Source organism: Vidua macroura, chromosome Z (genome assembly GCF_024509145.1).
Source record: "Vidua macroura isolate BioBank_ID:100142 chromosome Z, ASM2450914v1, whole genome shotgun sequence".
In the NCBI taxonomy this organism is placed as follows: domain Eukaryota; kingdom Metazoa; phylum Chordata; class Aves; order Passeriformes; family Viduidae; genus Vidua; species Vidua macroura.
Genome location: NC_071611.1, coordinates 64,926,493 through 64,950,802, shown reverse-complemented (window position 1 = coordinate 64,950,802; position 24,310 = coordinate 64,926,493). Strand labels below are relative to the sequence as shown.

General features: G+C 46.3%; 1 protein-coding gene across 1 annotated transcript in view; it reads left to right on the top strand.

The window, feature by feature from the left end:
- Positions 1–2,635, top strand: part of MEGF10 (multiple EGF like domains 10) — an 83,295-nt gene extending 80,660 nt beyond the window's left edge. Inside the window, 2 exon segments of the mRNA XM_054004141.1 lie at positions 520–832; positions 1,939–2,635. Coding sequence (XP_053860116.1) covers positions 520–683 — 164 coding nt within the window. The 3' untranslated portion in view covers positions 684–832; positions 1,939–2,635.
- Positions 2,636–24,310: the final 21,675 nt, after the last annotated feature.

The window sequence follows — 24,310 nt, the reverse complement described above, 5'->3', positions numbered from 1 at the left end:
AGAATAAAATAGCATCTTCACCCACAGACGTAGTATTCCATTAATATGGACCCTACCTAGTTACCATATTTCTTTAGTTACAGAAAACTTTGGGGTCCTTTGGAGTGGTAGCTATCGTGATCACTTCTGGGCTGTAATAAATTGTGTCCAGTGTCACAGGATACATTTTCCTTTTCTGCATGCAATTAGAGATCACTGAAATTCATCAACATACCCGTTCTGCTTTTAAGGACTGTTACAAAGTCTTGATTAAAACCCTCAAATTCAGGTTGTTGTTTTGTTTGGTTTTTTAATTTGCTGAAATTAAAGACACATGAAGAAGAGATGTTGTCTTGTTTCTGTCAGTAAAGACACTCATAGCAGGGCCCTGCTGCAAGTGCAAAGCAAAAACACCAACCTGTGTTTCTACAGCTGCATTTCAGGACTCAGCATGATGAGGAATCTTCCTACTGAAGCAGAAACTGAAATGAAGTATCAGTGTTTTCCCTGAAGCTGAGTGAATGCTCTCTCTCCTCACAGAGCCCACGGTGAGCGTTGTCCAAGGCGCGTTTGGCAGCGGTGGCGGGCGCCTCAGCCAGGATCCCTACGACCTCCCAAAAAACAGCCACATTCCATGCCACTATGACCTGCTTCCTGTCAGAGAGAGCCCCACACCCTCCACAGAGGGGGTCAGCAGCAAATGACCCCGCAAGGAGCTGATGCCTACAACCCTGGGACTCTCAAGGGGCAGAGTGGCACAGTCGTGCTCCTTCCTCTCTGGTTTACCATCTTTCTTGGCTTCTGATCTGTCCTGAAGAAAATTGCTGTACCTTAAGCAGAATCTCAGCATGAGGTCTGTATTGTGTATACAAGTGACAGATGGACAAATGCCACACTCTGGGGATCCTGACTCTTCTCTTTTTTTTTTTTTTTTTAATGGCAGTAAATTTTGTAGAAACAGGTATGCAACACATTTATACTGTAATATACTGGCTTAAAAAATAGTAGTTTGCAGATTAGTCTTGATAACATCACATTTTAGTGACTTCAAATATAGGCTTCATGTCTGTCATGTTCCAGAGCAGTAATACTCCCAGGACAGTGCAATTTACCAAATACCACTTTGTACAGGTGATCTGATTCACCAATTACTCACTAGTAGAAGGAAAACTGCCTTGCCAAATTTTACCTTCCATTCTTATCTTTAGTCAAGATCTGATACAAGAAACAAGATCTGATGAGGATAAGGAAGCACAGTGTTGCAATTATTTGGGAAATCCACCAGCAGGGTTTGCTGTCCATTACAGGTTTGAATAGTTGGCTTGAATAGTTCTGGAGAGAAAATAATTGCATACATCAATATTTACATGATGCTTCAAGATCTCTTAGTACTGTAGACCCAGCACCAGTCTTCAAGAAGTATTTTGCTACAGTTCAGCTTCATACGTTGCAGTTCCGACCACTATTTCTGCCACACACAAACTAATAATCCACAACATATCAGTTATTACTTCAAGAAATATGTAAATTGAATCAGTTTATTTTTGTCACCATGGACTGATTATGTAAGGAGTGGACAAAGGTGATGACTTCTGTAAATCTTAACTGCAAGGAAGGGTTTACATTTTATAAAAAGGTAGTAATAATGACTATAATATAGGAGAAAGATAGTCAAGTGTTCTGACTTTTTTTTCTTCAAAATAACTAGCGAACTCTGTGCATACTTGCTAAAAAGGCACCTTTTTTTATAGTTGATGTAGGGAAACACATGCTTAAGCTGGTCTTTTGCATTGCTAATAATGTGACACATGTACCCCCCCTTCACCTTCATTAACTTCTCTCTTCATTTTTACGCTGTGTGTCTGTGTTTTTAGTGAACTAGCCTGTAAATGAAAAAATATTCTAGTGTGTGTATCCATTTCTTTCGCATTTTTACCAACTGGCCTTTTGTTTGTCCAGTTCAAGGTACCTCTGGGCAGAGCAAGAGGATCAAAGTAAGAATTCACATTCAAGAATTCTGTCAGGGGTGATTAAAAAATACCTAACAGTTCAGAGTGATTAATTCAGGGGAAGAAAATCAAGGTGTTTTTTGTTAAGAATGACAAGAACACAGAAGTAGAAAAACAGTTCCTGCTTAAAGTTTAGCTTATTCTGCTGATCATGTGGATGGAGACCCATCTTCCCAAAACAGCCCCTTTTTCCAAAAGAAGCTTTCAGTCCTTCCAAAATAGTCTATTACGAGCTGCACAATTCAGTGGAAATTAAATTCACCAAGGGATCCGTCCATTTGACATAGTTTTCCCCAAACATGTCAACCTAAAGATAATGTGGTTGTTGTAGACTAGACACCCTCTTTCAGTGAAAAGATACTTTTAGGAAGCTGAGAGTGAGGTGCCAGCATTTAACATGACCTGGCAGTGCTTCTGTAGCACCTTGTCCTGAGGGTTGGTGTGTCACTGATTGATGGGGAGAAGGATCCTGGCTATTCTGTAGTTCCCTGGGCATTCTGTTACATCCCTGGAATAAAGAATTCCATTACCTTTGGATTTGGAAAGTACAGATATTACCGAGAAGATTTCTAAGGCTGCTTGCCATTTAATCGCTGTCTAAGATGAAGTCTTGATTGGGTTTGTATCCATGTAGATAAAATGTAGAGCTACTGGTATATACTTTTTTTTTGTTTTTTTTTTTTGTTTTTTTTTGTTTTTCTTTTGTTTAATTGTGTGAAACAGACTTTAAAATAAAACCTTTCTTCTCTAAAGCCATGAATAGAAAATGCTGCATTTTACAACTGGGGGCTCACTAAAACTTGTTGCTGTTTTTGAAGACCACTAGGTAAATTATCTTCATCATATAAACACTTATTTTAACAAGGAAAAGTGAAGAGCTGAATAAATGTTGTGTGGTTTTTTAAATTTCCAGCATGTCGCATATCCTCAAGTGAAATATTCAGTCAAATATTCATGAAAGTAGATGAGTTTACTGTCATTTTGCTTATTGTGTGTGTTCTAAATGTACACATGACTGACGTCTGCCTTCCTGCATGTGGGTGAAACTCCTGCCATGTAGTTAGCAGCAGCAATGTCTGCATAAATCTGAGCTGGATCTGCAGTACATGCAGGGCAAGCAAATGGCCTGTGAGTTTACTTCAGAGAATGATTCCTGGTGAGGTGCTCAGAACACTGATTTCCTGGAGTGCACTCTGCTCTCAGCTTCAGAGATCCCCAGCTCAATCCTCCTGACTGCCAGACAGCTCTTGCTGTAGATCCCACTGTAGTCTTCACACAACTCAAATACTTCTGAAGGTGCATTCCATAGGGTGGAGGAGACTGAATGGGTCAGGTGATGGAGCAATTTTAGCAAACACTCAGAGAACTGGCTTCACTTCACCACAGACAGGAATGGAAAGGGATGCCTTGCCTCCATATATTCACATAACAATAATGACAAAATATAACATCGATAATGGAGGTAGCTCTCCCCTAGCAACGTGTCACCATTTTAATAAAAGGCTGCACCAAGTTAAATAACTGACTTTAAAGTAGTGAGTATAACCTTTAGGCTTTAAATACTGTAGGCATTATTAATTCAGGGCACTTAGAAGCATAACGAACCCCATGGCTTTCTGCTGTGTCCAAGATTTTAATCACAACACACTGTTACACATAAAATCTTTCCTTATCTTGATCTACCCAGAGAACATCCATTAACTTTAATTGGAGATGCACATGCAGATTACAGGAAGGAAGATTTCATTGTGCTCACACTTTCTCCTGAGACAATCTGCAAGTTCATAGTGAAGTGAAGTTAGGATAAAATCAAAAGCAAGGAATGTGTTACTCTAAATATATTGAATTTTCAAGTACACTAACAATTTTTTATCCAATATGTGTCCAAATAGTAATTCTTACACCGAAGCTCTAAAGTCCAGACTGAAGATCACAGACCTAGTTTTGACAAAAAAATGCTTTCTATTAAAGATTGTATATACAGTAGCTGAAATTACTGAAAACAAATGAGTGTATGTTTTTCAATTACTGTAGAGAAAACCTTGTCATTTGATACACTCATCCCTAGTGCTAGAGCACTGAATATAACTTTTCAGTTTTTTAGCCCACAAGACTTCACTTTGATATGATTGAACTGTATTATATTTTTTAAGAAAACCTATCAAGTGTGCCTGGCTTTTTTTTTCCTTAGTTGTAAGAAAAAAAGTGTTTTGTTGTGAAAACATATATATTTTCCAAAGATGACTGATGTTCATCATTCTCCCTTTCACTATCATATATTTCACTTCACTTCACATCCCTGTAGCTTAATACAATAAAGTTTCTAATGAAAGATGAGAAGCGCTTTGATTTTTTTTACTTTGTTCTTCATTTGCCTACAGGAGATCTTGAAATAGCACAGGAAATCTTTGAAATGTGATTTTTGCTCTCATGGTTTAATCCTAGCTGGCAACTGAGTACCATGTGGGTAGTTACTCACTCCTTCAGGGAGGAGTAGAGGAAACAAAACTCTGTGGGTTGAAATAAGAAGAGTTTAATAATTGGAAGGAAATAAAGTAAACTACTAGTACTGATTTTAATGCTAAAACAGAAAAATCCATCATAGAGGGCCAATGTTTCAGGTTTAAAAAGCTACAATCCAGTATTGTAAAAGTACAGTTCTACTTCCCTGACTTTTCTGTGCAAATCTGAGAAACTCAGTGTTCCTTCAATGCTGTTGAAAAGAGGGGTTTAATCCTAAGTAATTGACTTGATTTACATTCAAACAGCCATCTTATTAGTAAAAAAGTAACAGAGTGATCCTGATTAACTACATAGGGTAAATGATCATTGGTTATAAATCAGTATTTTGCATAAAGAGTTGTGATTCCACATAACGAAAAAAAGGGCTGGGACATTTCACAGAATCACAGAATCAATCAGGTTGGGAAAGACCTTGGAGATCATCAAGTCCCAAGCTGTGACCTAACACCACCTAATCAACTAAATTATCCTTATGCTAAATTGACAGGCCTGGAACTGGACACAGCACTTAAGATGTGGCCTCACCATTGCTGAGCACAGGGGAAGAGTCACTGCTGGCCACACCATTCCTGATACAGGACAGGAGCCATTGGCAATACTGTTGTTAGCCCTATGATGAGATGCTGAAGTTCTGGGACACCTGGCCTCAGTGATTGCAGTCATGGATGGCTGGGACATTTGTGTCGTTGTGTGGGGCCATCCTGTGCTCCACAGGAAGCTTCCTGGTGGCAGCCTGCTACAACCTTCCCACTTTCAGCAAATTTGATTAGTGTGTTGGTAATCTCTGCACCACAGGTCCTAGGAGCGAGTTTCACTCCTCACTGGGGGTATTCCTTTATGAAATGTCCCTTTTTGCTACATTCAAAACATAGTCTCAGGCTCTGTTGTTGCCCTTGAAGGATGACTCACATTGCGGCTAAAGCCTCTGCAATCCCTTGTCCTACCACCTGTGCCTGTAAAGTAGCCAAGTGTTCTGGTGTTCCAAGCCTCAATCATTTGCAATCAATTAATGCTGGCTCAGGCTCTGGTGGAAGAACACAAAACACCTTTTTGCATTCAGGGCTGGCATTTGAAATTGCCAATGTTCTCAATAACTTGTCTTTTGCCCTTTAATTTTTAATTTGTTTTTCAAAGGCTTGCTGAAGGCAGTCAGTGAATTGCATGTAGTGTTCATTGGACCCCTGTCTTATGCCCACAAAATCACGTGTCAGTCTGTTGCCATCAGGCACCTGCATGAGTGCTTTTCTGGCTGCATTTTTGATACTGTCTAATACAGGTCTCGGGAGGTGTGCAGCAGGTTGGCTTTGCACCCCTTCACCCTCAAGGTGGTCAATCGTTAGTGCTGCCAGTGCTTGATCACCAGCATGTGGTCACTCAGGGTCCAGCTCGGATGGACAGACCGACCCTTAGACTGCCCAGGAGATTGGTGAGAGATCTTGAAATTCAGCACTGATAGATGAGGAACAAGCACAAATTGGTGACCCAAAAATGAAAAGGGTTTATTAATGCAAAAATAAACTGACCGAAGGCGAACAAGGTATGAAGGGGTGCACCAAAAGGGCCAAGGACCAGGGTGAATACAATTTATATAATGTAGGGTAGAAGTGGAGTTTGAGGGTGAGGGTCCAATAGGGAAGAGGGATTGGAAATACGTAAAACTTTGCAACATTTTTTAACCAATAATCTAACAGAAAAAGAACTTTCTACAGATGATTAACATACACGTGCATGGGATGCTGATAGTGAACTGCTTTCCTCACTCTAACTAAGGTGGGTTTTCCCACACCCTTTGTTCTAGTTCTGGTATCTTTATTCAACCCCAACACCAGCATATTCCACAATCAACTGATTTAATAATCTTTTCCACCCCCTTTCCCACAGGCTGTATTGTGTGCAGGATAACAACATAGGCATTATGTACTTTAAATCATGGAGCATCAAAACCTGAGTGGTGAAAATAGCCTGAACTAAGTTCCTTAAGTAAGGTGATTCCCTCCCATAGTCCTTTGCTGCTTTACACAGTTCCTTTATTTCCCCATATGACAATGACTCCCATCTTGGATTCACACCCACCCCCTTCTGTACCATACCAGAGCTTCTGTAAACTTTGATGCAATTTCCCAATCCCCCTCCTTGATTGCTGCTGTCCGGATCCTCTCCCAGGGGTCTCTGGTCACTGGATCTGGAAGGACTTAGGTCTTCTGAGGAGGAGAAGGAACAATGACTTGAGACAAATACAACTTTATTATTAACAAGGGTATCAACAATGGTGTTTCACCTCTACCACTGGCATCAGTATGGCCTGCATGGGCACCACCAGGTTGTCACTGGCATTGCAACAATCCTTGGACCAGCCGGGGCTGCAAAGAAAGAAATAAATAGGACAGGGTTGACGAGGGAGCCTGGAAAACAACTTTAATAAAGGAGCACCAAAAATGTAAGCCGCACGCAGTATAGGGTGTCCTCTGAAGACCCCAAAAACAGGTGAACACAACAATATATACGGAACTCCCAGAAGGTAGCGAACCAGTGAACAACAACATAACCATATGTGTAAAAACTAAGCAACCAATCATTACCAGAAACTCAGAACATAACCTTATTTGGCTTAAATGCCTTAGCATAACTACACTCCTAATTCCATCTTCCTCTCCATAACTTAAACAGATGTTTCCCACTGCCTTAGATTTGTGTTTGCTTTGTTGTCTACCAGGATCAGCTCACTGTCCAACTCTGGCCACTCAACTCCCACACCATGTTGGAGAGTGATACTTCCAGAACCATGGTGGAGGTGGTTCCAGTTTCCTCCGGAAAGCGTGTGGAGCCAAGGGAGGAGCCTTGGGGTAAAATGGTGGCATAGGATGATGGCATGACAAAATGGCAGTTGGTGGAATAAGGAGATTGAGGAGAAGACATAGGAACCGGTAGGGCACAGCAGGAAGGATGTCGTGGCCACCGCCATTTTGGGCCCCACATGGAGGAGGTGGAGGCACACACAAGACAGTGGAGTCATTGTAACTCATCCATGTCTCTCTACATGTTTATCCAATGACCTACTCGCAGGGTAGACCAAGGGAGAAGTATGAGAAAGAGCTTGGGTAGAAGTGATAGTGGAACTAGGACCACAATGCTTTTCTTCCTATTTCAGTGTTTCTAGAATTCCACAGAAGATAGAGAGTGACGTGGTGCCAGAGTCTGCCCGCTAGCTCCCGGCACCGGGCCAAGAGAGGGCTGTTCCCCAAAAGCCATGGGAACACAGCTCACAGCACTAATCACGAAGTATCAAGGGCAGAGGCTTGCCGACCAAGAGACGGATTCTGAGCGATGTCAAAGGATAAACCCACCGGAATGTTTGGCCGTCTCCTTTGCAGGGTCTGGAGATGACCACAGGCCTCACATTGGGCGCCAAGCTGCCGCCATGCCCACCAGAAGTCCATTGGACTACGCCCGACCAGCCGGCACGGTTGACTGCGGGGGATGCTCCCCTATTCCTCAGGGAGGTTCATGGAGTGGCTAGGGCTAAGCGCTGACGCTGTCAACCATGGGACGGAGGAGAGGCAACGTCCATGAAGGAGGAAAGAGGCAGACTCTTGGCTGGGTTAACAGTCCAAGGTTTATTATAGGGCTCCAGGGAGCTTCGCACCTCAGGGGAACCCACAGCAAAGAGCCCTGAGCAGGGCTATGCAACGGTATATAAAGGGGGGGTGTAAACAGGGGGAAAGAATCACCCACCAACCAATGGAGAAATTCGGGGGAGTGGAAGGTGGGAAGACAGAAAGGTACAATATCCTGTAGGGAAGATCTAGAGGAGGGATCCCTGGCCCTCGCCCAATCACTTAACGCCCTTGGTGGAAGATTCTAGATTGGTGGGATGGGGAGTTGAGTGATGGACAAGGCACCAGGGAGGGGACAGGGAAATGACTCAGCAGATTTCAGGGAACAGAAGCAGGGAGAAGAAGGGGATTGACACAGAAGGAGGAGGGAGTAACTTGGGGCAAAAACATTGTGTAGAATAGAGAGGTGCAGGAACGAACTATTACAGAACTGACAGAGAACTTGAAAACACAATACGAGAGAACTTGAAAACACAATACGACAGTTTTTCCTCTGGAGGGTCTAGAGACAAAAGAGACTGAACAAAGGTGTACATGAGCTTTTATAGGGGGGACATCTTAGGGGGAGGGTACAATTCTTACCCAATAGGGAAAGGGACAGGGAGGAGCAACAGGCAGGGTTTACAATACTTAAGCCAATGAGGAGTCACAGGGGGAGGGAAACAGTTCAAATAAACAAATGGGGCCTAAAAGGATTAGGGGATTTTCAAAGGGGTGGTCCAAGCAGAGGGTTGGCACAAGGAGGGATTGACAGTTGGGTAGGTGAAGTGACAGGGAACATTCGAGAACAGGAGGCAGGGCTAGGACAAGATTGACAATTGGAGGGGATGATACAATTTAGGGTAAAAAGAACAAACCATTAAAGAATAAACACACGGCAACAGGGAGCATGCAGGGTGCCACAGAATCTCTTTTAGTAGTTAGATCATAAAGCTGTACCCTCACCAAGACCCAGGAATTAGCTATAATGATGTTAGTGTCCATGACTTTGGTGAAATGATGAAAAACCCACTTTAAGATAGTTTTAAATTCCTGCTTGTGAACTTCTTTACTGGGATTAACTGTTAGGAATGTGGACAACTCTTGGATTTAAACAAAATTAATTTATTATAAAAAATTAATTTAAAAAATACTGTAATTAATTTTCCAAGAAATCACCAAATTTTTTTTTTTTTTTTTTGGTCAGGGGCTAAAAATAATTCTTAGACTGCAGTTTTTGAGGGTTTGCTGTCTCTGCTTCTGGGAAAAGGCACACTTAAAAAGGGTATTAAACATACAACTAGTGTTATAAATAAACTTGTTTTAGTAGATGGGGTTAATAATGGTTAATTGTGTTAACTGACTTGTAAGGAATTACCAATTAATGTAATGAATTGTTAATGTAATGAATTGTTAATGTAGTGAACTGTTGTAACTTACAAAGTTAAGTATGTATTGTTAGTCAAGTGTGCGTGTATAGTTGTCAATCCAGGGGGAGGGGACGAGGTTCATCGGAGAGTGATATCACCAGCTCAGCCTACGACTGGAGGGATCAACCAACCAATAGTGCTTCATAGTTCCACAATGATTGGCCAGGAATGCATCACTTTATGGACCAACCAGAGACCAGAAAGAGGGCCAATCACCAAAGGAATCAAGAAGCACCAGTCTGGCAGCTTCCAGAGACTTTAAAAACCTCTGGGTGCTGGCCACCCGGGTCTTTCTGCGTATTCTGTATCCAAAGAAACACCTTGTGCACACAGATACTTGTTACTTTTGTTACTCTGACTTGCCACTGAGGTCCTGGGCTTATCCTGGAGCCTCATCCTCAGTTGTCTTTGTTTTTAATGAACAGGCCCAGGCTTTTTAAACTATTTTGGCTCTGATTCGCCTGTTTGCAACAATTTTGGGGGCTCATCCGGGATTAGCCATGACCCACAGGCGGTCCCAGAGAAGGACAGGTTCGGGAAGACTGGTCCAGCTGCTTTTTTTTGCTGCCTGGATTTGTATTTCTCCAAGACGGAAGGCGGTTCGCTGGCTATACCTAAGAGGTGACTGAGGACACAGCAACTCAGACCGGGAAGGCCCTCCAAGAGGGAGTGGGGCTCGCGACACACAGGTAGGTGTTGCGAGAGGGGCAGGCATAAGGGGGTATGTTCATGTGTGGAGAGTGAATGAGATGGGGGCTGGCAGCTCAGACTCCCAAAGTGAGAGTGGACCTCCTAGTACTGCGTTATCAGACTCCCATGAGGGGGCCGGCTGGGAACGGAGGGAAGCGATTGAAATAAATTGGAGTGAGTGTGGAACTGAGGGACACTCCTGGGTGTGGGTGAAGGGGGAGGACCCTTCTTTTCTCTGTCCTTACCCGCGTAGGCTCCCGTTCCCCCAGGGTGGTGGGGGCTCCAAGGGGTTGCTCGTGACCAGCAAACGAAGGGACCGGAGGTGGGGGTTTGGTTGGGACAACTTTCTGGCCTGCCAGAAAGAGTTTTGGGACCAGGTCTTCCAGTTACAGTGTCAGGCATTGGGGCGGCTGGCTGGGGGAAGGGTGGACATTGCTGGACCCTTGATCTGATCCAGACAACGGGGGCGCAGGGGGGTTCCAGTGGCCCGAGCAACTTGGAGGGCAGTTCCTCAGGGTGAGCACGGGGAATGTCCCGGTCATTTTGGGGAACTAGGACCTTTGGGGTGGGCTAAAGACTCCTAACCGGAGATCTGCTGGTAGTGAGGCCATTGGATGGGGGATTGTCCCTCTTTTGGCAGGGGGAGGGAGTAGGAGCCCAACCAAAGGGGAGTAGGACCCTAAGCCAGGAGAGCTGGTCAAGGGGAGATTACTCATAGCACGGTGACGGGCCGGGGAGGGCGAAGGCTGCTGGCCAGGAGAACTCCCCCTATCCATCAGGGGTAGGAGGGAGATTTTAGAACCTGCTTGTTAGGGACACAATTTCATTTTGGTTTATATAAGTCGTCTATGTGTGACTTATTTTTAGTTGGAGTTTTGTGGTCAGTGCTATCAAGTTCTTTATTCTGTCTGTTCCTACTGATAGCATTATTTATTGGATTATTATATTGTGTTGTTTTGTTTATTTTAATACAAAAATACCAATTTGGTATTTTGCAATATTATTTGTAGTATTCTGTCTAATGTTTTTAAGTGATTGATGTGTATATTGTTTCAGGTAGGCAGTCTTTGGTGTCTGCTCGGCTTTTATCTCTGTTAGAGTTTCTGTTTGTCAGAGGGTATTTTGTGAGATTGAGCGTAAGAGTCGGTGTTTTGTTGTTTAGTGTACAGGTTTTAGTTGCTGTTTTGGGTGTCTGAGGTCATTGGTTCCTCGAATTTTATAGAGAAGTGATTGTGTGGTTTTAGTGATCTGAGAGAACCATTTTAGCTGTAGTGTGTGTGATCATTGGTGGCTTGGAGGAGCCATTTTAGCTGCTCTTGAAAGAGGAGGGACTCCCCTCAAGAAGGGGTGTGGCAGCCTGGTAGTGAGTGATTGACACTGAGGAGTAAGACCGGAAGAGTCTGAGGAGGCTTCCGGCTGATTGGCCATTTTGGTTTGTTTTGAGTTTTAGCTCCCACAATACACAACTTTCCCACAAGTTACTATTTTGGTTCCCACGATACCCAATTTTCCCACAAAGTTTCCTGTTGCATCCTGGGATTAGGTTTTAGGGGTTCTTATTTGTGTTAGCTACACGAGTCCTGTGTACCCCCGTGCTTTCCCTGTGTATTCCCCACCCCCCCCCCACGGTTTCTGGCCCCATGCTGCCTGCCGTTGGATTTTCCCCCCCTGCCACTCCTGTAACCACTCCCCCCTCCGACCCCAGGAAACCCCGTGTCCACCGCCCCATCCCCACAATCCCACTCAGCCCAAGGCTCGGTGTCCGCCCCTGTGGCTCCCTGGTTGGTCACTGTCCTACATCATCACCGCGGCACCCGCACAGATTGAGGGGGGGATGTCTGCCCTCCCTATCACATCCCCTATATCATCCCACTCCCTCCTGGGTCCCAGCGCCATTTCCCCCATGTGGAGTGGGAAGCACGGGTCGCTACCCCCCCCAACCACAGCTCTCCATGACAATAAAACCTTCCTGCCTTCCTTGTGGATGATTTGGACGTTCCTTCCCTCTTTACCTCGGACCCTCGTGCGGGTGACTGAACCCGGCAGACCCCGACCGGCGTGCCAGTGCCAGTGGCATGCGGGAGAGAAGCGGCGGACCCCGAAGTCCGGGCGGGGGCAGCGCTGAAGGGCGCCGGAGCTGTCCCAGACCTGGGAGAAAGAGTGCAACGCCATAAATGGCGCCTAACAGGGTGGCCTGAGCTGGCGGAGTCGCCCTGCACAGGCGGAGACTCACCGCGAAGCACCGGGAGTCATGTGGAGAGCCATCGCTGCCGGCGCGCGGCCACGCCGCTGATCAACGGCTGACGCCACCGAGCTGAGCGTGCATGGTCCGTCTAGAGAGAGATTGAGAAGATTATTGGGAAAAGAGTAGGGAAAGGGAGGATTGGCAACTTGGGAGGAGAGAAGATTAGGGAGGAGAATAGTGGGCAAGCTAAGAAAATTCAAACAAAAACACACCACGACAATTAACAACTATAATAACTTTTTCTAATTTAATCTTTAATTAATCAAACATGTAAATGCTAATCTTACAGTTTTGTGAGTAACATTAACTAAAAGTACATCCCTCTGTGGTTGGAAATATCCTCAAACCCATTTCTGCTCCTGCCAATTAATGAGCGTTGCTATTGGTGTGGCCAATCAAATCGTAGCTTCAGTTTTTGGGTACTCCAATAAACCCATAAACGATAAACTTAAGACCAAAACTTGTGCCACCCTTTTATAAAACCCAAGAATGATGAGTCGATATCCCCACCTTCCGTTCACCTCCAGTCTGTCGCAGACGCTTTTCCTCATCGAATTCTCCCCTTTTGGTCGAGGTATGCCATCGTTGCCAGGCCTGGCTTCCAAAACTCCAACTTTGAAAGGTATGGTCTACTGGTCAGCACTTCCCACTGATCCAATCCCAACAGTACCCTGAATATCAGGGTCCCCGTTCAGGCACCACTTGCCACAAACGGTAAGTGCAACGCAAGACCAGACCAGCCAGGAGTGGCAAAATGAAATAGGGACGGGAACGATGGAGTAGCCCAGAAAAATAAACTTTAATAATGAGCAAACAAAAGGAAATAAGCCACACACAATATAGGGTTTCCTCCAAAGACCCAGAAACATGAAAAACACAGCAATATATACACGCTGATCTGAGGGCAGGGAACCAATCATTAGCTGAGCCATCAGCTCCTGAAGTGTAATGATATTTTGACAGGCCGCTGGGATTGGAATACCCACTCTATTATAAGGAGTTGGTCTTTCTGAGTGGGGTCCCATGGAAAGGTAAGTCCATGAAACTTGAGTAACTTAACTAAGACAGCAAACTGAAAAAACAGGGGTCTTAAGGTCCAAGGGCTACTAGACGGTACAATGTGGCCCTTGGACAACTGCTCCGGCACAAGCGACTCGAGTGCCTTTAACTTTATTTCTAGAAGGGGCCACTGATCCACCCACACTGGCTAATTGGTCTTCCATGTGAGTGGGAGGGTGGCATGCTAAGGTGGCTCCAGATACAAAACCTTAACAGTGACTTCATCCCTTACTCCTAGAGTCTGGACTTCTAGGAGTACATGTAAATTATCCAGTCCATTGAGAGAATCTCTGGTGACTAAAGTGGCATCTTTGTTCCAGCCAGGTTCACCACACTTAAGGTTTTTATGCCACAGTTTCAGAGACAGACAAGTGACTTGACACTGTGTTCATGCAGCAACAGCCAGCTTTACTGAGATCTTACTTCCTTATATAGATAAGAAACTTACAAGATTAATCCTCACTGGCTGAGCCAGTTACCACGCGGCTAAACAGCCAACAGCAACCTAAGTCCCCAACGACCTGGGCCTGCTCTAACTGGTCAAATTACGTATGTAAAGTAATTATACACCACATTTTTCCTGTGTGCAATGAAGGCTTCTGCCACACTGGGATCGGGAATTCTGAGGGGGGCAACCCGCCATTCGGCACGGGGCTGCCAACATCTCCCTGGGTCCCCACAGAATTCTCGTGACCCCTGCTCGGGCAGTCCTGGCCAGACTACTCAGGGTCTTCCCTGTCACGCAACTTCTCCCAAATGTACAGCCCCGTCCCAAAAGTCTACAGTTCGGTTTTGTGTCCCTGACCCCATCTCCCCTCAAAATGTCCCCCAAGGGGTACAAAATGGCGGGTGCCACACGGCGATTCCCGCCACTTGTCCTTCTCCCCATGATCCTTCTCCCTCTTCTTCCCAAAACCCTTTCCTCCCTAAAACCAACCCCTTCCGGTCTTCCAATTTTCCCGCCCGTTCTCCATCTCTGCCTACCGTCCCTCCTACATCACCTTTTATCCCACCCTACGACTCCACCCATCTGGGGAAGCTACCACCCAATGTCCCTCCCACTGGCCCTGTTGTCGTCCCTTCTGGTCCCACCCCCGATTCCCATGCTTCCCACGACCCTTCTTCCGGTTCCCACACTATGGGTTCCTGGCGGGGGGTGGGGGTTGTGGGCAAAAACAGGCTGAAAAAATACCTAGGGGGGCTCTGCAGCAGTCTCAAGGCGGGTGAAAAGGCATTAAGTTAAAACCAGAAATACCAGTTGATAATTATGTTTATATTAAGCAGTCACCTTCTGAGTCTTTTCTAAGTTTCGTAGAGCGGTTGCGGAAAGCCATCGACCTGCAAGTACCAAATGAGGAAGCCAAGCGGGGGATCCTCACAAAGATGGCAAGACTGAATGCCAACGAGCCTTGCAAAGCAGCCATCCTCAGTCTACCTCTGGATCCCATCCCCACACTCCATGCCATGCTGGAAGTGTGTGAGAGGAAGGTCACCATTCCACACAAAGACCAGGAGGACCGCTTCCGCTCTACGAAAAGAATCTCTGCTGCAGACACGGCCAATATCAAGCCACCGCCTATTCCACCAGCGGTGCCACCACGCCACTTCACGGAACCACCACCAAAAGGGATAAACAGGGACTAGCTTTCTCATCTATGCAGACAGAAAGGGCATTGGGTGCAAATCTGCCCTTTGAGAAACGACTTATTTAACTTCAAGAAGAGACAACAAGGGCAAAGGAGCCCTCCTAAGGAGGAGACTCAAAAGAACTAAAAGAACAGCGCAGTCCCTCCCTGCGCGAGGACATAAATAGGGTGGGTCATACAACATCTAGAGAGGGATAAAGAAATGAATGACCTGCCTGGGAACAAGGACAATTCTCTACCGGACTTGACAACATTCAAACCAGCTGCTAGCATAGGAGAAGCTGTAGGATTTTCATTCCAGATGGGGGAACACTCTAGTTACCCTAAACCTATTTTAACCATCTCCGCTTCTTCTGGATCTTTCAGGCTGGCCTTGACGGAACCACTATACATCAAAGACAGCGATTGGCGGTTTGTGTCGGTGGACACGGAAGTGCCCGGGACCTGGAAGAAATTCCACAGTAAGTACATCGTCCTTGGGGACACTAAACACACGTCTCTCGACGTTACCGTTGCCCTGGGTTTAGTAACAACAGATTCGGGGAATCTAGTCGTATGGCTGCACTGTGCTCACCCTCTGGTGTACCTGCCTAAGGGCCAAGTAATCGCCCAGGCTCTCCCGGTACCTGAGCCCCCGTGGGACCCTGAACATCTGGGATCCGTTCCCACAGTTTGCTGGACTCGGGTGCTGGGAAGAGAAAAACCCAGAATGTCGTGCGGGCTGCGCCGGGGAGGTGAGTACAAGTATATGAGAGGACTTTTGGACACAGGGGCAGATGTGACAATCATTCCCTCTCGGGAGTGGTAGTCACATTAGGAACTGCAAAATGTGGCTGGTCATGTACCAGGTGTAGGGGGAATCCAATTGGCAAAGCAGTCGAAGAGCACTGTAAAAATTGAGGGGCCGAATGGGCAATTGGCTTCCATACGCCCATTCATTTTAGATTATTCGGAACCCTTGTGGGAGAGAGTTGATGGCCCAGTGGGGAGTCAGAATTGACATCCCGACTTCCCAGGTTTTACGGGCAGCGGTCACTGAAGAGCGCCCCACCCAAAAACTGAATTGGAAGACTGATGTCCCAGTGTGGGTAGAGCAGTGGCCGTTCAGTAAACAAAAATTAAAGGCGCTTGAAGAGCTCATGGCGGAGCAACTCGCCAAGGGAAATATCCAGGAAACAACATCTCCCTGGAATTCCCCCATCTTTGTCATTAAGAAACCATGCCAATGGTACGTTTCTTCTTTGCTGTCTCCCGTCTGTGCAGCCGTCGAGGGTGTAATAATACATCATTACATGGATGACATCCTTGTTTGTGCCCCCACTGGTGATTTACTTACCCACGTGCTTGAACTGACAATCAATGCATTGATTGTTGCAGGGTTCAAGCTTCGTGAGGACGAAGTTCAACGGATGCCTCCTTGGAAGTACCTGGGTCTTAAGATAAATAAGCAGACCATTGTGCCGCAAAAACTGGCAATCAAAAATAACATTAAAACTCTCACGGATGTCCAGCAGCCGTGTGGGTCATTAAACTGGGTAACACCCTGGCTAGGCATTACTAACGAAGACCTAGCCCCCCTTTTCAATTTATTGAAGGGGGGAGAGGAGCCCAGTTCTCCTAGGGTTCTTACCCCAGAGGCGAAAGCTGCGTTGGAGAAGGTTCAGGAGATGATGTCTGCCAGGCAGGCCCACCGATACCACCTGGGCCTGCCCTTCAAATTTCTAATACTGGGTAAGCTGCCACACCTCCATGGGATGATCTTCCAGTGGGAGATCATCCAGGGTAGGAAGAAGGACCAGGACCAGAATGACCTGCTCTCATCGGTCCAAAAGAATGACACGGCCACAAGAGTTGGTGGCAGAATTGATCCGGAAAGCCAGGATCTGGATCAGGGAGCTGGCAGGTTGTGACTTCACATGCATTCACATATCACTGAAATTGAAATCGGGCCAATTTACAAAAGGGATGTTGGAACACTTACTTCAGGAAAACTAAGCCCTGCAATTCGCACTGGACAGCTACCCCGGAGAAATCTCTGTTCAGAGACTGGCCCACAAAATTTTTAATCTGGATGCTCAATTTATCATTAAAAAGTATTCAGAGTAAAACACTTCTTAAGGCTTTGACAGTCTTTACAGACACATCCGGAGCATCCCACAAGTCAGCGGTGACTTGGAGGGATCCTCAGACTCAGCAGTGGGAGGAAGTAGATGTAGCGGAAGTAGAGGGGTCACCCCAAATAGCTGAGTTGGCTGAAGTCGTCAGAGCCTTTGAGAGGTTCTCTGAACCATTTAATTTAGTAACTGATTAGGCTTATGTAGCAGGTGTAGTGTCCAGAGCTGAGAACGTGATATTGCAGGAAGTGTCCAACATTCCCCTGTACAAATTGCTCTCAAAATTAGTAAAGTTGGTCTCCCACCAAGAGCAACCATATTATGTGATGCATGTGCAGTCACATACAGACCTGCCGGGGTTCATCACTGAAGGCAATCGGCGTGCCGATGCCCTTGCAGCCACACCAGCAAGGATGGCCCCGCTCCCAGATATTTTTCAACAAGCTAAGATCAGCCACCAGCTATTTCATCAAAATGCGCCCGGCCTGGTGAGCCAATTCCACCTTACTTGTGAGCAGGCTCGGGTCATTGTGGCCACATGTGCATCTTGCCAATCCCATTCCCTACCCTCACTGACCTTAGGAGCCAACCCTCGTGGGTTGCATAGTTGTGAGGTGTGGCAGATGGACGTGACCCATGTCACGTCTTTTGGCAGACTTAAGTATGTACGCATCTCCATAGATGCTTTCTCTGGCGTGGTCTATGCCTCTGCCCATGCAGGGGAGAAGGCAGTGGATACTAAAAAACATCTAGTGCAAGCCTTCTCCATGCCTGGTGTTCCGCGGGTTATTAAAACGGATAACGGCCCAGCGTACAAATCCAAGGACTTCCGAAGCTTCCTGCAACAATAGGGAGTAGAAAATAAGACCGGCATCCCCTACTCCCCGACAGGTCAAGCCGTGGTGGAAAAGGCCCACCAGAGTCGTAAGAGGATTTTACATCAGCACCAACCAACAATGAAGGTGGAAACCCCCTAGGTATGGTTATCTAGAGCACTTTTCACCTTAAATTTTCTTAACTGCTCATTTGAGTACCTGAACCCACCAATCGTGAGACACTTTAACACCAGTCTACAAACCAGCCTGAAGGCCAGACCTCCTGGCTAGTAAAAAATCCGGAGATGTGGGAGCAGGAGGGACCATATGATATGATAACTTGGGGGCGTAGGTACGCTTGTGTGTCCACTCCCTCAGGTTTGAAGTGGGTCCCTTCTAAGTTTGCCAAACCATATATACCAAAGCTCCCAAAACCCACCCAGAGTTCCCAGGTAGGCAACGCGGCATGGAGGAGAAAGAGGCACCAGAGATCCTCCCTTTAAAGTTTAAAATCTTTTTAAGTTTATGTTTTCAGCTTTTTCCTCAGGTTTTCTTTCGGCCCTGACCCAACCCAACATGACACTAAGGATGAGCCTCGTCCTTCTTGTGATGCTGATAAACATCTTACATCCCCAGCAGGTGTGGACAGTACCTCAGCCTCAGGCCAATGTCTGGACAACCCTAGCAAAAGCCATCAATCAAGATCATATTTGTTTATCCACCTCCTCGGCCTCCAACCCTATGCTCTCCTGCCTCGTGGGGATCCCCTTTAAGCTAGATGAGTTTCCTTTTGTTTTCCCTAAAACCTCTGCCTCCCCCCGAAGAAAGGCCCGCTCTCTTGTAATCAGAGAAATAAACCCCTGGAAAGAGTGGGTCAGGAAATTGCCAATCATGCAAGACCTCCCCCAAGAATTAGACCTTTTAGGTTCTTCCAAAGCTTTGTGTTCACTTTGCGGTTGACCCCGACCCCCAAGTCCGGCCCTTCACAGAAATCAAACAGTATAATGTTAATTACACAGCTAAAAATTGGTGCGAAAAGATAATTCACATTCCCCTGCAATGTGCCCCAGATAATCGACCCCATTCCTTTCCCAAAGGCACCTTTTTAATGTGTGGAGATCAGGCTTGGGCTGGCATCCCCCCCCACCTGGATAGGAGGTCCCTGTACCTTTGGCCGGTTGGGCTTGTTTACAACCAACAAAACTCAAATCACCAATTGGCAGTCAAAAAATGCAACTCGTCAATTGACTTGTCCTAAAAGAGAATTGAAAAATCTGGACCCAAATTGCGATGCAGAAATCATCCATTGGTCTAAGACAAAAGGGGTTGCGGTCATCCCATTTTTGCCTTGGGTAGCTGTAACCAAAGCATTCAGGGAATTGGCTCACCTCGAGTGCTGGGTCGCTAAACAAGCCAATCTTAATCAACCGCGCTTTCGAACCTTCTATCAGATGAGGAGATAATGAGGCAGGCAATCCTTCAGAACAGAGCTGCGATTGGTTTTCTCCTACTCCTACATAATCATCGATGCGAGGAATTTGAAGGACTTTACTGCCTGAATCTGACATCGCGAGCCGAGGATATCCATGCCACCATTAATAAAATGCAGAACATGATTAGGGACATTAAAAGAGAATCAGGAGACTGGCTGGGGAATGTATTTGAAGGATGGAGACTCACGGGTTGGGCACAATCTTTATTTCAGATTGGACTTTTAATTTTGCTTATTTTGATTATCATTATCATCGGGTTCAGCGTCCTCAAAAGAATGGTGATTAACTTAGTAACTGCCACGGTAGAGGTAAATCAAGTTTCTGTTCCTACACCTCCAGAAGAAACCCTGTCCGAAGATCGACCATGGCAAGAAACAGCGCCCACCCAGCAACCGTGGTTTGGGGACCTGTACCCGGAATCCAAATATCTCCCACGGACTGAATTCACTTCCTTTTAGTTTTCAAGTTCTGTTTAACTATTAAGTTCCATTCCTTCCTTTTTAAAACAAAAAGGGAGAATTGTTGTATTGTGTTTGTTAAGACCAAGATTGTTACCCATGTTTGGTAAATGGGTTTATCCTTGTAACTCCCCTATACCCCTGTGGTTTGGCCCCTGTCACTCCTCCCTAAGCCTGCCCCTTGACTCAGCATAAATGCTGAGTCATTCCTGTGTCCCTTCCCTGGTACCTTATCCATCACTCGGCATCCCATCCCCACCATCTAGAAGCTTCCACCAGGGGCATCGAGTGATTGAACTAAGACCAGGGACCCCTCCCCTAACCTTCTCTGATATGATGTTACCCCAATCCATCATCCCAAGAGCCACTCCCTAGTTCTTCCCCATTGGTTGTCAGCCCTTACCCTCCCCTGTTTATAAGCAGTTGTTGGGTCCTTCTCAGGGGCTCTCGTTGGTTGGTTTTGTTGGGGGTTATTAGGGCTCCCTGGCGCTACTAATAAACTCTTTGATGTTCACCCCCGAAGAGAGTCCGCCTCTTTATTCGGTGGATTTGCTGTTCGGTCGCTCCTCTGGAGGCACTCCTGGAAAACCGCCAGGAACCGAATGGAGTGCCTTCCACCGCCGTCTTGACATCTAGCTGGGTCACTCAGGCGGACGCTGAGTGGACACGATGGCAGGCCCTGAAGTCCCAGTCCGTTACCACAGATCAATGCTGTTGACAAATGAGATGGGCCTTGCTTGGAAAACTAAGGATTTATTAAATTAAAGGCTGAGCAGAGAGAAGGGCCTCGAACAAAGGAAGGGCAGTAGGTTTTAAGGCACAAGCCAAAGGTGGAGCTTAGGGTTGGAGACCAATTAAAAAGGGACTGTGGAGGAACTCAAGGTGGGGACTACAATGTTTAAACTAATAAGGAGTTACAAGGAAGGGGAACAGTTTAAGCAAACCAATAGGGTTAGGGCATTTCCAGGGTTGGGGGTTGATCTTAAGTAGGACTGACAACTAAATAGAAGGACAGAGAACAATCAGGAACAAGGGGCAGCTTTAGGATACAGTAGACAACCAGGACTAAAGCAATGTCTCAGAGAGAAAGTGGAGTGAGGGGTACAAAACAAAACATTGAAAATACGAATAAAACAAAAACACACTGCAGCATAAGTCTTCATTGTTAACGAAGGCTAGCTCACTATGCATCCCAAGTAGTCGAAATCCTACCTGCCTCCTTCTCCTGCAGTGCTGACTGGGAGTGTGAGTCTGGGGCAATGCATGGGAAACCTTCCCTTGCATGAAAAAAGAGCAGAGGTCTTTTTCCTAAACACCATCTAAGCTGTTCCACAGAAGGCTGGAGTCCCACTGCTCTGGGAACAGAAGACTTTGCCGTTGTCCTCCAGAGCCCTGGCTAGCTCTGTGGTGTCCTGGGGCCAGTGGCGAAAGTGGGTAACTGGCCAGGCTGGGGTTTGGCCTGGGCCAGGACCTCTGAGCCACATGCCCCTCACTTGGGCTGGCACAGTGCAGAAAAGTGCTCAGGCTGAAATGAAGAGACTATGAAGCAATGCAAAACTGCAAAGGATCTGAGCATTCTGTCCAAGCTGGAGTGAAGACAAGCTGTGTTAAACCACACCAGGAACGCAGTTGCAACCCTGCCCTTCCACCTCAATAAAGGGATTGGAATTTCACTGCCACAGAGTCTCCTCTGCTTTCTTCACCCAGTCCCTGGCACATCATCTCAGAGTACCACTGTAGAGCACTGAGCTCTAAGGTTCTGCTCTTGGCACTACCCAAGCCAGAGCAGTTCCCCACACTCACCACTGCTCCAGAACATTGAAGAGTTAGCCTGGACTCTGGGAGGCAGTGGAACAACTGTGCTAGGCCTCTAGCCCGGACTGTGCGCCAAGCTCTTCTAAAGCTGCATCCAACTGCCACCAACCCTCTTCTGTTCTGGAAGGACTGGCATCACACTCTACCATGGGTGGATCAGGAACCCCAGGAATTTTACCTTTTAGGTTCTTCCCCTGGCCCCTTTTGTATTCATTTTCAGTATCACTCCCATGATGGAACCCAATACATGGCAATTAAGCAGACAAAACATTCCAGGAAATCTCCATCAGGAAACAAAAAATTCCAGGCAAATCAATGGTGTGGGGTCATCTGTCAGGCTTATACAGCCTCCTCCATTGATGTCATCCCCATCAATTAGACCAAGGCACCGTCTTAATCTGTGGGTACTGTGCCTGGGCTGTGCCTGCTCTGAGGCCGCTGTACCCTTGGCAGACTACCATTGCTTATGCCCAGCAAAACCCAAATTGAAGACTGGCAAAAGAAAAATAATTTGGCTATATAAAAGAAGAAGTCTGAAGGATTTGGATGAAAATTGTGAAATTACTCATTTGTCAAAGTTCAAATGAAATGCAGTCTCCATTTGCTTGCCATGGGTAGCCACAGCCAAAGCTCTAGGAGAACTGGGCCGCCGAGAGTGTTGGGCAGTTAAGCAAGACAACTTGACATCACATGCCATAAGCGACCTTCTATCAGACGAGGAGATAGCTAGGCAGGCCTGTTGGGGCCAAAAGGCCCACTGGTGAGAGGGCTGCAGCCCTCCCTTGGAGAGCCAGTCTTTAAGCCACTGACTTTGCATTTACGGTGAGAAGTGCTCCCACCCAAAGTGCTCCCACCCAAAGTGCCTTGCTCCACGTATGTTAATACATTTTTAGTTTATTGGTTCAGCTTCCCTCGCCCCACCTCCTAAGTTGCACCCAATTCATTACTGTGTTTTCCCCACCCCCGCTTTCCCCTATAATACCAAATCTCTCTGTACTTGGGGAGCTGGCTGTCACTGGCCTCCTTCAAAGAGGGCCCTGCACTTAATAAAGGCTTTCTCTGTGGAATGCCATACAGTGCTCAAAGTCTCTTGCTCTGTGTCGTCTCATGAAGAGCTAGAAATCACTAGCCAGGCTGGGAGACGTGCAAAAGCGCTCGGGTTGAAATGAAGAGACTATGAAGAATCTCAGCAACACAAGACTGTAAATGATCTGAGTGTTCTATCTGAGCAGAGACAAGCTGCTCCACGACAAGTATTCTGTTGGAGCAGAAACAAGCTGTGTTAACCTCACCAGAGTGTGACTGCAACCCTGCTGGCTTGCCCTGCCCGTGAGAACGGCACAGAGCATGCTTCCCAGGGCTGGAGGAGCAGGGGCTCAGTCCTCCCAGTTTGGCAGGTGCCCAGAGCGGCTCTGGGTACATTTCCAGGTGCCCCAGGTCCCTACTCCCTCCCAGCCAGATGTACTGAGCCCCCTTTTTTATAGATTCTCACATACTCTGCTGTTTTCTAAACAAGATAGAAAGTGCTTGATTATCAAGGCTTGCCAGGGCTCACCCCCAGATTAGGGTGACCCCGAAAGATGGAAAAGTCTCTCCTCCAACCCGTGCCTTCAAAGAAAGACTCAGTAGTCTTCAGTCGTCCGGTCTCAAGGTAATTTATTGTATGTTATCTAAAAGATTTTCTTCCTGAACTGCTGTGGTCCATTCAGCAGGTCAGGCAAAGGCACACACACACAAACACACTGACACTGTCTCTCTGACTGCCCAGGGGGCTGGTGCCATCTTTTATATCATACATTACGTGTTAAATGTTCATGTTTTTTCCCCAATGCCTATCACCTATATTGAATTGTGACTTTCTACTCTAAACCAATCTGTGAGTGCCAACATCACCAAGAACATGGAGGTTAGGAAGGAGAAAGAAGGAGGACAGGGCACGCCCAAATCCCTCCATCTTAGAACTTCTGACCCCCATGTACAAAACTCAGACCCCTCTGTACAAGGCCTAAACCCCCCTGTACAGCACTCAAAGATTCTTCCTTTCACTTTGTGACTACTTCTACTATAATATCTAAACTTTTGTGATTTCTTGTTCTTCCTGCAAGGTTGGTAAATTGTTCCATGGATCAGATTCAAAGCCACAGGGGTTTCCGGCTGCATGCCAGGGTCTCAAATGCTTCTGGCCTGGGCCCAGAACATCCTAGAGTGTCCAAGGGACATTCTGGGTTCCGACAAAGGCTGAGGACGTTTTTTGTCACTGGAGGAACAGTTTTGGCTAAGTCAGAGGTCACAGAAAAGCTTCACCTTTTGTTCCTCACTTACACTCCCTCTTAAATCTTGTTTCTCTAATCTTACATATTTTAAATTATTGCTGCATGTTTTCTTTTTATACATTCCTTAACAAAGCATATAATTAAATCATTGGTCACAAAAAACCAGCT